The 12,602-nt window shown below is 36.4% G+C and overlaps 1 protein-coding gene across 3 annotated transcripts; it reads left to right on the top strand.

Moving 5' to 3' along the window:
- The first annotated feature begins 1,928 nt into the window (after positions 1-1,928).
- Positions 1,929-12,292, top strand: LOC131543385 (CMRF35-like molecule 5). 3 transcript variants are annotated; one of them, XM_058780673.1, is made up of 7 exons: positions 1,929-2,099; positions 5,480-5,788; positions 6,011-6,154; positions 6,356-6,511; positions 6,602-6,648; positions 6,767-10,308; positions 12,180-12,292. In XM_058780673.1, the coding sequence occupies exons 1-6, from the start codon at positions 2,057-2,059 to the stop codon at positions 6,902-6,904; spliced, it is 837 nt and encodes a 278-aa protein (XP_058636656.1). In that variant the 5' UTR covers positions 1,929-2,056; the 3' UTR covers positions 6,905-10,308; positions 12,180-12,292. The 3 variants fall into 3 exon arrangements, with proteins under 3 accessions (XP_058636656.1, XP_058636666.1, XP_058636674.1); XM_058780683.1 differs by having other exon boundaries at positions 6,113-6,154; XM_058780691.1 differs by lacking the exon at positions 12,180-12,292 and having other exon boundaries at positions 6,356-6,648; positions 6,767-6,868.
- The last annotated feature ends 310 nt before the right edge of the window (positions 12,293-12,602 follow it).

Here is a 12,602-nt window from a genome sequence, read left to right on the forward strand (position 1 = left end):
AGTGGGATAACAATATGATTTGCTATAAAGTGCTCTGTGAATAAAACTCAAAATAGAAAAATAGCTAATAGATGTGATGTGAAGGTAAATTACACAAAGTCATATCTTGTCATATCTGTCATATTATTTAGGTTCCTCCATTGTCCAAAACGTAGCGTATTGTCTAAAACAAAAGTTATGACTCTGTGTACGTTCACATACATTGATACTGGTCTGCGCTTCACTACAATACATTTTCCCCGCGCTGCAGTGCGTCGCGCGGCTTTGCCACACAAATTTTGATAGGTGGCTATATAATAAAACAGGCGGTGTGCCAGAGGACTGAAAGGTTCTGCCTCGGTACGGTTTGTGTCAAGCCATTGGTTAATCTGGCTGTTTGATGAAGAGAAAGAGACCAAATGTAGCAGAAATAAACATGTTAAGAATCTGTAGAAGCAGAGGACTATTATTATTATTTTTAAGGACTATTATTATGTTGTAATGTTTGGTTGACCAATCAGCGGAGAGGGGCGTTTCACTCCGCCCACTTGTAGAGATCGAATATTCAAGTAGTTTATCCCTTTTCTGTCCCTGAACGTAAAAACGAAAACTGAAGCCGAATTCTTGATTTTTCGTTTTGTTTGAACAAATGAAAAACGAAAAATGCGGCGTTTTTTTCATTTTTCAGATTTCAATATTAAATAAAAAAACGAATTATCCGAAGGTACACGGACCTTCTTTATAGACTAGATGTGTGATTCAGTTTGCTGGATGATGAAAGAAAACAAGAGCTTTAAGCAGGAAAAAAACAGTATGCAAGTTTTTTTCCACAGACCTCTGCCTTTAAAAGCACTGATCTTCTTCAGGGCCATATTAGGGCTTTTCCACACACACACACAAAATTAGTTCCTGGAATCTTCTGCAAACAACCAGAGAGACTAAAACTATATGAACAGTAACCAAAAAAACTAAATATCAAAGAAAGTGAAAATGAGGCCCTCATTTTGAGGGAAGCGGGTAGTGAATGTTATGTGGTTTTCCAAGCTACTCTTTTGATAGCAGTTTACTAAACTACACTAACTAAAGCTAACTATATTTTATCATGTAGTTTCTGCCAAAAAAAGAAAAAAAAAAAAAGTTTAAAATTATTCTCATTTTGGTTGACAGCATTAAAATTACATTTACACTAACTACAAACTAGAAAGCTAGAGATGAAAACTTCATAAACGAAAAACACTAATTAAAACAGTAATGTACTTTTCTTTTTGTACAGATTACTTAACATTCACTGGTGAATGACAAATGTACACCCAACAGCTTTAAAATAACATTACCTGTACTAGTAATTTTATCATTATGTGGTAAAGACATGGTTTAGAAGATGGGTTTTACTTTGTGCTCTCTTGTGTATAAATATATATATATATATATTTATTTATTTTTTTTATTAAATCAAACGAGTTAGTTTGAAATATTTTGCTGTAATTAAGACAACCTAAAAACGCCATGCAAGGATTTTAATTGCCATGGACCCTCCTATGAAACCCATTCACGATTACAAAGCAATGTGATATTAACACTGCTGAAAAACAACACTGTAGTGTTTTGTCACGCTACATCATTCATTGGAAAACATATTTCTAATCGACAATTTGGAGAACAGCTTTTAATACTCCCACTACTTCCTAACCACTGAAATATCATTGTGACTAATGTTCAGGCAGCACATGACTCTCTCTCTCTGAAGGGGTTATTTCAGATGGGCCTAGAATCAGACTGCACACCTCAACCCTCATGTTATCAACAATGACAGGCAGAACTAACCTGACCCTGGTCCTGTGTGAAAAGGGAATGTCCATTCAAACCAAAAGTTAATCAAGAGGAAGTGGTCAGGTTCTGATGAGTGTGTGGGTGTCTAGAAACCAGCTTACATGTGAGAAAGAATCCACAGGAGGACATAGGCATACATGTTTACTACTGCGCTTTATGGTATAACAGAGCGCCAACAGTCGGTCAATATCACAGCATTAAAATCGAAATCTGGAATAGGCTGGATATAATAGGATCCCCATTCAAAATGAAGTTCCTCTGTGTTCTCTGGATTTGGATGTTTCTGTCAGGTAAGTTCTTTATAGGCTAGATGTGTGATTCAGTTTGCTGGATGATGAAAGAAAACAAGACCTTTAAGCAGGAAAAAAACAGTATGCAAGTTTTTTCCACAGACCTCTGCCTTTAAAAGCACTGAGCCATCATCTCCTTCAGGGCCATATTAGGGCTTTTCCACATAGAATTCTGGGCTACTGCGGTATTAAACCCCAGGCTAAGGGTACTTTTTAACCTGGGTGAAGCAATATTTCACTTTTGTAAGTCTATAAAATTTAGGGTTCCTTAAATTGCCAGCGGTATACAAAATGCCAGTGGTATACAGTGTGAAATGTCAGATAAAATGCTAAAATGTTACAGCAATTAAGTACCCTGAAAAACAGTTGGTATTGAAACAATTTTCACTTAAAATTGCTAGTAAATTTCACAAACAGTTACAATTTTTGTAACTTGTAACAGCATGTAACAAATTGACGTAAACCTGAAATTTATAAAATCACACAATTAAAAATATTTTCTTGAATATTCCAATAATCTTTGTTTTGTTTTAAATGTTTTATCTACTTAAAGATAAAAGATTAAAAAAGTTTTATGAACAGTGCTGTAGTGTGCTTTTATTCATGTGCGTTAGTGAGGTTTTACGCATTTAGTTTAATTTATGTGCCTCAGATTAAAAATAATAATAATAATAATAATTGAACAGTGATCAAACCATATTTCATTAAATGGAGTGAAGAAGAGACCACATTGTTTGTTTGCTTCTGTACTTTTTTACAATACTTACAACAACCAAAGCAGACATGGCAATTTATTATCAAACAGGTTGAACTCATAAATATGCAAATAATAATGAACAAAAGATAAAAACCTAATTGCTCTGGGTTAACAATTATAAGTATGGCAAAACCCAAATGGAGACCTGGAGCTCAACATGGAGCTCAAACTTAATGTGTGTTAAATGTGTGTTAGCCTGATCTCTCTGACCTCTCTGGCAAGTTTTGAGAAAAGAAAAAAAACCCGCTCCTGCCTGTAGCCAAACCCTGCTTCCCAATGTTCATACTATCCATCCTAAATAGTATGTGAGACTGCAATAAGTGTGTCCCAAACAAGCGGTAACCTCCCGCTCTCTCTCGTGAAGCCAACACGGAAGTGACTAAAACTGCAATTCATCGACTGGCCGCTGGAGGCTGGTTGCAAAAGGGAGTCAATCCCATAGACTCCCCATGTTAAAATGCCCACATTTACAGCAGAAAAAAACATGTTTACAGCCTGGTGCAAAAATTTATTTTGATCTATACAGCTAATTTTGCCCTTCATGACAACTGTGAGGGGGGTGAATTTTTTTTTATAACTCATCCATTTAAATTGCATTAAGCCTGAAAGTTCTGCATAATTAAGGGCGTGGCCACTTGAGTGTCAGGTGGATTGCCGCTCTGCTCCAGAGTGTGAAACTCAGAAAACTGGCTTTAAAGATTTGTATTTGTACATAAAAATTAATTATAGGTAGGATACTGGAAATCTGGCAATTATGTTTTAATGAAAATGATCTCAAACTTGATTTTTACCGCTATAGCCTATAGTGATATTGTACTCTGCACTGTCTGCAGTGAGATGTCACGTCAAGGCAAAAGGCAGTAACTTCCACATTATAAACAATATTTGGGTGCTGATCACCATTTATAGAATCATTATAGTAACATCTGTATAAAATCTAGTGATCATTGGCTAGGCTATAACATCTAGTAATGTGATTCAGGTTTGGTTTTTTTCTGATCGTAACAACCAGACAAAAAGTTAAACGTGAGTGGAAACCGTTTTGCAACCAATTTATTTGCAATGTTCGCTAACATTAAAGGATGCAAGACATAGCCTATTGTTTTTACATCGAACTGAATTAAAGTAGCTTAACCTATAAGAACAACTTAAAGTGCTCAAAATGATTGTGAATTACACATCCGATGAAGTTCATTGCAATGGATTTTACAATTTACAAGTTACAAGAAAAGATAGGAAAAGGATTAAATTGCAAACAGTTATTGATTTTATGTGTGATACGCTGTCATGGCATTTGATTTTTCTCCATGATACTTATATACACATGTTAAAGGAGGTCATAATGTCCCAAAATTATCAATCATTTTAGACCAAAAACGAAGTTATGGTGTTTTGTCTTTGCATGGCAGCACTGCTGCTGTCACTATAAACGGGCGTGGTTTCAGCTCAGCTTCACCCACGTTTCACCCAATTTAGGCTTCAAAAATGCTCTTCAGAAACCAACGAGTGACGTCACGGACACTACGTCCATGTTTTTTACAGTCTATGGTCCCAAAGCATAGTATGTTGAAAAGAGTATGCCAACAGTCCCCGGATGGTCTACTATTTCAGGTCGATTTTTGAAGTGTGGATCCATGCACACTCTAATGGCTAAAATTGCCCACAATCCATTGCGCTTTGGCGAAGGATTCGGTCCAGAACTACAAACACGAATAAAAAGCGTTAGAAAAACTACAAATGTGGCAGATGCGCGCGATCGATCTTTATGTAGAGAGGTTTACAAAAAGGGGTCTGAGAGTTACTAATAATCAACATTTAAACTGGTAAAAACTATTTATTTATTGTTATTCGTGTTATATTTAATCTGCAACAGCAATGTGAACTTTTATATACATCCATTTGGTCGTTAACTTTTAAATGCATCATTATGCTGAAAATAGCAGAGTTCTCCGCATAAAAGACCCGCGACTGGCAGATCAACAAGCTACTTCTCCAATACAGCAGGAAGTTAAATTAAATTAAATGTGGAGGATGTTAACTGTGACAAGATGATTGACAGGCCAGTTTACAGTGACAGGGTGTGTGTAACAGGTGCGACGGAGCGGTCCGTTAAAGACGCGTGACGTGATAGTATGTCCCAAAGCTTGCCTACTCTTCTACTACACACTCAAAAGTGTCTACTTTTTCTTCACCAAAAGAGTACATACTTTAAGGGCATAGTATAAGTAGGCACATTGGGACGCAGCATTAGTTATCCTGAAGACACTGATTAACTTGTTCAGGTGTGTTTGATTAGAGTTGAAACTAAACTCTGCAGGACAGCGGCTCTCTAGGACTGAACTCACCTACCCCTGCTCTGACCAAATAATTTCTCCACTACCTGTATCTGTCAGTGTACATTTGTGCTGTAAATAACACGTTTACAGGAAATAAATACAGTGGTTGTGAAGCATTCACACTTCCTACTGTAACATTGTCAGACCATAAGTACAGTAAGTGTAACAGTAAGTAACTTTTGCAAATGAATAACTGAAACCAAAGTATCCTGAAGAGGAACTGACAGTACCACCACAATGTTTCCTACAAACTCCCTAACCCTAACAGACATTTGTTTATCTAACAGAATTTAATTCAACTACTGGTGAAATTTCTAGACAAGGATACAGTGAAGGAAACATCACAATTACATGTTCCCACGGCTGGGCTTCAACCAACAAAAAGTATTTCTGCAGAGATCCATGTGGGCCTGGAGATATATTTGTGAAGTCTGAGCAGACACCTAAAGGGAGATACACACTGAAGGATTATGGAGATGGAAACTTTGCCGTTAACATCACTGATCTACGGGAGTCAGACTCTGGGATTTACTGGTGTGGAGTGGAGAGAGTTGGTCCAGATACATTTAAGAAAGTCAAACTGATAGTATCTAAAGGTAAGAATGATGAGCAATATTATGCTTTTCATTACACTGCCAGATGATTCATCTTATATTCCTAATAGCAATATTGAATGTGAGACAAAGTAATGAAGGGTTGCAGTACTACCATGTTGTTTCATATTAAATGGAAAAATAAGATGTTTTGAAGAGCTATTCTTTAAGCTGACACCAGAAATACAAACATGTCTTTGAAATTACTCTAAAACCTACAAATAGCCAACACTGGAAACGGGGAAGAAGTGACTCATCACAGGATGATGGAAACACAAACAAGCACTGCAATGCACTTGACTAAACCAAGACACTCTGTTTTCATAGCTTCAACCACTAAGAAGAGCACACTCTCACTGACATCAACAGGTAGTCAAACTTCTTATTTCATTGCCTGCATTCTATCGTAAGGGTTTACTGATGTTGTTAAGTCCTGCTTTTAAATGCTTTGTCAAAGAATCTGGTCCAGCAGGCAAAAAAAAAAAAAACAGGAAAGTTTTATGTATATTGACATGTCACATATGTTATCAAAAAATGGTATGACCCAAACGGTTTCTATTTAATACACAGGTGCTGAACACAACAAATCATCCTCAATTGCCCATATATTCCCAGTGCCTTTATATTATATTCCTTATGCTGCTGCTGGTCTGGCCATCATGGTCATCATGTGTGCAGTTGGACTGGTCACTGTTTGTCAATGCAGAAAGAGAGTCAAGAAGTCAAGTTTGTAAACAGTTAAATACTACTTCCAAAACTGCATTTTTTAAAAAATCTATTGTTGTATTATATATTGTATTGTTTGCTTTATTTCAGGATGTGTTATTGATAGATCTATATACAATTCCCATCACAGCGAGGAGGTGAGTGGAGTACAGAAACTTCATAAGATCTGAGCCACCACAATCACACAACTTCTGCTTATGCTTTATACGCCACTTCAACAGCTTATTAACAACAGAACGATGCTTTGTTTATCAGAACACTCCTGATGACAGACCATACGCCACCATAAAGAAGTCCAGTACCAAGTCTAATGATGAGAGCCAATCAGACCCAATCTACCAGAACCTACAGTTCAACACTACCCAGGGAGAAGCTATATATGGCAATCTATAAAACATATGCAATCCAATATCCTCAATCCCAAACACGTTCTACATTACAAGCGTGGCACAAGTTTGTCCGGACAATTTGTCTGGACATCAACACCATTTCTGAAAAGTATACGGCAAAAATACCTAAGCAAAAAGCCTATGTACAGTACAAGGTTCAAAAACATGTCACTTGGCAATATGATCACGCTATTATTTGTGTAAATAAATATCCCTTTTGCATGTAAAGTTTGCATGTGAAACAACAATGAAAGGTTGCAATGCTACTAGGTTGTTTCATTTTAAATGGACAAATGTGTAGAGTTATTAAATTATTTAGCCAATACAGCTTACTGTTCCTTTAATGAATCCCTAGACTAGCCTGAGGTTAAGAGTAAAATAACACAGTTCCTAATATGTGAAACTAAAAAAGGGGTTGGAAAACAGTATTTGTCAATCACATTTACCTGTTCAGATAGTTTTAAGTTCTGTACTCAATTCAGCCACCGTTTTGACCAGCTGACACCTGAGACGCTGATGTGTCTTTAAAATGTCTCTATAGGGATCTGTTGAGTTTTCTCTAAAAAAAAAAAACTGGTTGAAGCAGTTCCTGAGTTTAAAACAAGACTCAGAATTAGTCAAGAACTGTTAATGTGTATACCATCACTGCCATATTAGGGTCCAAGTTGCACATTCCTGACAGGTATCCAGAGATGGGGTGTAGCACATTGTTACTTTCAATGAAATGCAGACACACCCTTATTATCTAAAAAGTGATACAACTGTTTTTTTTGCAGCACCTACCCAAAATGATTTATCCTTGAGTAGATTTTAAGTATTCTTAGTTAGTTAACTGCAATGTATTCTAAACACAGACTCTCTTCACCATCATGGCAGCAATAACGTCTGGTTACCTAAACCAGCAGGTTGTGTTATTCCCAACATATCACCAATCAATATTTATTTTATTTTATCAATATGCAAAAAATAAGCTAATTGATTACTGCAAACCATTTGTCTGAACCTAAGAATATCATACATCATACACAACTGTATCAAATGCGCCAAAACTTTGGCCTCTAATTCAGTAACGTTCTTGCTTGGAAAAAAATACTGAGCGTAAATGTCTGAAACCAAACATGGCCAAACCTTGAAATAAAAATTTAATTTCCTTTATTGATGGAAAGGGATGATATACTGACCACTATTTTCTCATTTAAAAAATAAACCACAAACTCACCTTGCGCTCCAAATGCAATATATTTTACTGTCCAGTCAGCTGAGACAATGGCAGAATTTGTTCCACTTAAGATTCCTTCAATGATAAAACAGTATATTTCAATCACACTGGAGATGTATAGGCTAAGAAATCACATAAGAGTAAAGAAAATTAAAAACATGGTTACTAATTATCAGCAACTTACAAAATTTCAAGAAAACAATAACAGTAACAAGCCACTTAAAAGAATGGAATATGATTGAAGTAGCACTCACCATCAACATAAATGATGTAGAATCGTCTACTGGCGATGAATTCCACACTGTAAAAAATTGCTGTAAAATTTATAGTAACTTACTGGCAATTTTGGTTGCCAGTAAGACTGTAAATTTACAAGAGTACTGTAAATCAATAATTACAATTGTACTGTAAAAATACAGCAAACTCTTGCATGCTGTAAAATTGTTGTGATGGTGTAAACATTTGGTAAACTTATTTCATTTGATTCTACTAAGGAACATTTCTTAACATAAAACTGCAAACACTTAATTTATAATAGTAAAATTACTAAAAACAAGACTTTAACTCAAATCGTTGCAGTTTATCATCAACTATAGCACACATGCATGTGACAAAGCATTTAACAAAGAAATCATCACTGTATCAGCAACTCTACAGTTACTGTCTTTAAATAAAGCAGCAGAACATCAGTGTTTGTGGCTCATCATTGACTGAAGCACAGGCTCTACTCTCCACCACAATGGTGACCCACAAAACTAAATTAAACTAATAGAGCTCTCTTGTGCAAAATAATACAGTTCAGTTAAATATTTACTCTCCTTATAGATAACACCTGCTGTTAACAAGCAGAATCACTGAATGAAAGAGAAACAAGAACTACAAGAACTACAACTGACTTTAGTCAGCCACAGCCTTAGATGAACTCAACTGAAATACAAGACATCATTAAATCTCTCAAGATCTGATTAAACAACTCCACCAACGGCATTACCAGCTTCACACATTACAATTAGACTTTATTTCTGTCATATGTCTATAAAAATTATTTGAGAATTAACAGAAGTTTAATTGTTTTATTGAAAACGTTTAGTGTGACCTCACCATTGTGGCGGTCAGGGTTTCTTTAGTTGGGCTCTTGACCATCAAATTTTAATCTTAGTTTTTTTCTGGCTGCTGTAACTGTGTTTGTTGTGGGATTACAAATTTATTTAAATGTTTAATTTAGATTCCAATGTAATAGTGTACAAACTGAAGAAGTTATATACATTGTATTTAGCATTTATGGTGAAGATGATGACATCAGATGAACGATTCAAGAGGTCCCTGCCAGTTCCTGTTCTCTTATTGTAAGTCTAATGAGCCAGACGACGGAGACTCTTGCCTTTTGTTTGTAATTGCTCTTGATGCCCCTGCCCCAATCTTTGGGCAGTTAGGCTGATTGGATTAGGAGTGGTTAAATGGGGCAGGATTCTATACCTGAATACCTCATTTGCATGCTTAAAGGTCGTCACCCAGGTGCTTTGTTTTCACTCCTAAGCACTGCCCCCTAAATGTATGTAAAACTACAATGTATCACTGCTTTTAGTTAGATTTTCGATGACTACAGCTACCGACAGCTTGTGTTCTCAATAAAAGAATCCTGCTGAAGATACAACCCGAAGTCTCCTGGTCTTCACTTCTGAGTTGCCTAAACTTTAGAAGACATAGGTTGCATGCTTAAAGGTCGTCACCCAGGTGCTTTGTTTTCACTCCTAAGCACTGCCCCCTAAATGTATGTAAAACTACAATGTATCACTGCTTTTAGTTAGACTTGGATGACTACAGCGACGCGCAGCGAGTTCTCAATAAAGAGTAACTTCTGTATGAAAGATATCCCAACGTCTCCTGGTCTCTGCTTCGTAGAAGATAAAAGTTCACAACAGATGGTGCCGTGACCCGGATAGAGTTCCAGCTTCCTCACCTGAATCCAGTTTGAAAACTTCAAGCTCAAACAAAGATCTGCTTCCAGACTGCATCTTTTGGAATCCAGCGAAAACTTCAAGCTGAACAAAGATTTCCAGACTGAATTTTTCTCTCAACCAAGGTTGTGGTGAGTGCTGTCTCTAATCCAAAAGAACCTTTAAGACCAGTACAAATTTGTTTATCCTCTGCGCCGTCAGAGAAGAGTTAACAGACAGCTGTAGGGTTTGGTTAACCCCTTAACTGTCACCCACAGTTTTGAACAGAGACATTATAGTGCACTATCCAAACTTAATTTTTTATAATTCATGAATGAAAATATTTTGTAACATGATTTTAATGTACCATTTACATGGTAATGCAATGTCTGATTTTAAAATGGGTTTCAAAGGATGAATTTTGAAATTTTAAGTTTTCTACTGATAAATAATTTCTTATGATTTCTAATTCGTGATAGAGAAAAAGGCAACTAAGAAGACTTTCTGTGACAAAGGTCAGAATTCATGTCATGATGTAGATTTTTTTCAGGTGCACTCTTGTCATAAACAGAGGTGTCAAATCCAGGGTCAGAAAGTAAAAGTCCTGCCATGTGTTTATTCCACCCATGAACTCAGCAGCTGATTTCACCAGAGGAGGAACCAACTCATTCCTTTCAAGTCACAAGCAAGTTTCGAGACCAAATCCCAAGACCTCAATGAGTTGAGGTAATTAAGAGATAATTGAGAGACTAATTAAATGATGATTGTGCATTAGTGATGAACACCTGCTGTTACTGTGAATCACAGAGGATCAGATGTTGATGTTTTATTGGTTAAAATGATACCACCATCATGTAGATCAGTGTTTGCTTTAGTTGGGCTCTTGACCCTTGACTCCTGTGTTAGATCTCTCTGTAGCAATGCATGTGCTGTTGTAAAGCGGAGAGATCAGTGCTGTGCAGTGAGCAACTGTTAGTTGTTTTCATATGATGAAGTAATCATCAGGTGCTTACCTGTTTGCATCCAATATACTGTGTGTATATATATATACACATACAACATTTTCATTTTTAATTTATGTTCTGCTTTTGAATAAACAACTCTGTGAAACCACAGTGCGCAATGAATTTACTGCTGTAGCAGTTATAGAGAAAGAATTTTAAATCTAATGCATTTAAATATTTAAACTCCAGTCCTACTCAGACACACACAGACATCAAGAACCAGCGTATGAATCTCAACAATGGTGACAATCAACAAAATGCTTCATGCTGCAATGCATGCTGGGTAACACCACAGTATGAATAATTATTGTCACCACTGTTGAGGATCGTATGATAAGTGTTCATGTCTAAAAGCCTGAGCAATATAATTCTTAATTTTTTCCAATATTTAATATTACAATGGCATTTGTTTAATAGTAAATTCCTGCAGTTCTGTAAAGGCTGAACGTCAGTAAATAAACCAAAGAGAGACACCTTCATGATGTTCATTCAAGTGACATAAAAGCCAAAAGTGTAAGCTCATCTGCTTCCTCAAGCTTTTAATTCAGCAATGTGCAAATGTTTGTTGTGAATCAATATTGCAATTGCTTAAAAGCAATCCATTCTCAGTTACTAAAAGGGTCAAGAGCCCAACTAAAGCAAACACTGATCTCCATGATGGTGGCATCATTTTAACCAATAAAACATCAACATCTGATCCTCTGTAATTCTCAATAACAGCAGGTGTTCATCACTAATGCACAATCAACATTTAATTAGTCTCTCAATTATCTCTTAATTACCTCAACTCGTTGAGGTCTTGGGATTTGACTCGAAACTTGCTTGTGACTTGAAAGGAATGACTTGGTTCCTCCTCTGGTGAAATCAGCTGCTGAGTTCATGGGTGGAATAAACACATGGCAGGACTTTTACTTTCTGACCCTGGATTTGACACCTCTGGTCATAAATTAATCTATTACTTTTCCTACATAATTTTTAACAGAAAAGTGGTAAAATACCTATTTAGGAGTCTTAGACCTTTCCAACGATATATAGTTTGTCATGATTAGATTAGGATTTAATTGTAAAATAGTGAAGTAAAGGTAGGCGTCCCACAGGGTGGACGGTGACAGTTAAGAGGTTAACTAAGTTTTCCTCTAAAAAATGTACTTTTAGAGATGAAGTTACCCTCTGTCCAGGCAGGGAAGTTTAGCATCAAGTGCTAATATTGTTTTATCCTCTGTTCTGTGTAGGCAGGGAAGATTGGCATTTACGTGCTAGTTATTTTGGTTTATCCTCTTTTCACAGAGAAGTTTAGCATTTCATGCTGATAATTTTGGTTTATCCTCTGTTGATCAGAGAAGTTTTAGTGTTTTGATTGTGTGGTAACAAAGTTAACAATAGTTAAGCTGTGTTAACAAGTGTACCCTCTGTTGATCAGAGAAGTTTTAGTGTTTTTGTTTGTGTGGTACAGAAGAAACGTACAAAATGGTTAGAAGGAATGCTAGGCTGATTCCAACAACAGAAAAGGGTGGTCTTGCGACTCCTTTGTGGTCAGATAGC

Source organism: Onychostoma macrolepis, chromosome 01 (assembly GCF_012432095.1).
Source record: "Onychostoma macrolepis isolate SWU-2019 chromosome 01, ASM1243209v1, whole genome shotgun sequence".
Taxonomy (NCBI): domain Eukaryota; kingdom Metazoa; phylum Chordata; class Actinopteri; order Cypriniformes; family Cyprinidae; genus Onychostoma; species Onychostoma macrolepis.

Excerpts from the sequence above, each read along its gene's own strand:
- LOC131543385 (XM_058780673.1), top strand. The coding sequence starts at position 2,057 with ATGAAGTTCCTCTGTGTTCTCTGGATTTGGATGTTTCTGTCAG. Across the intron at positions 6,155-6,355 it reads ACTCTCACTGACATCAACAG|GTGCTGAACACAACAAATCA; the intron begins GTAGTCAAACTT and ends TTTAATACACAG. Across the intron at positions 6,512-6,601 it reads AAAGAGAGTCAAGAAGTCAA|GATGTGTTATTGATAGATCT; the intron begins GTTTGTAAACAG and ends GCTTTATTTCAG.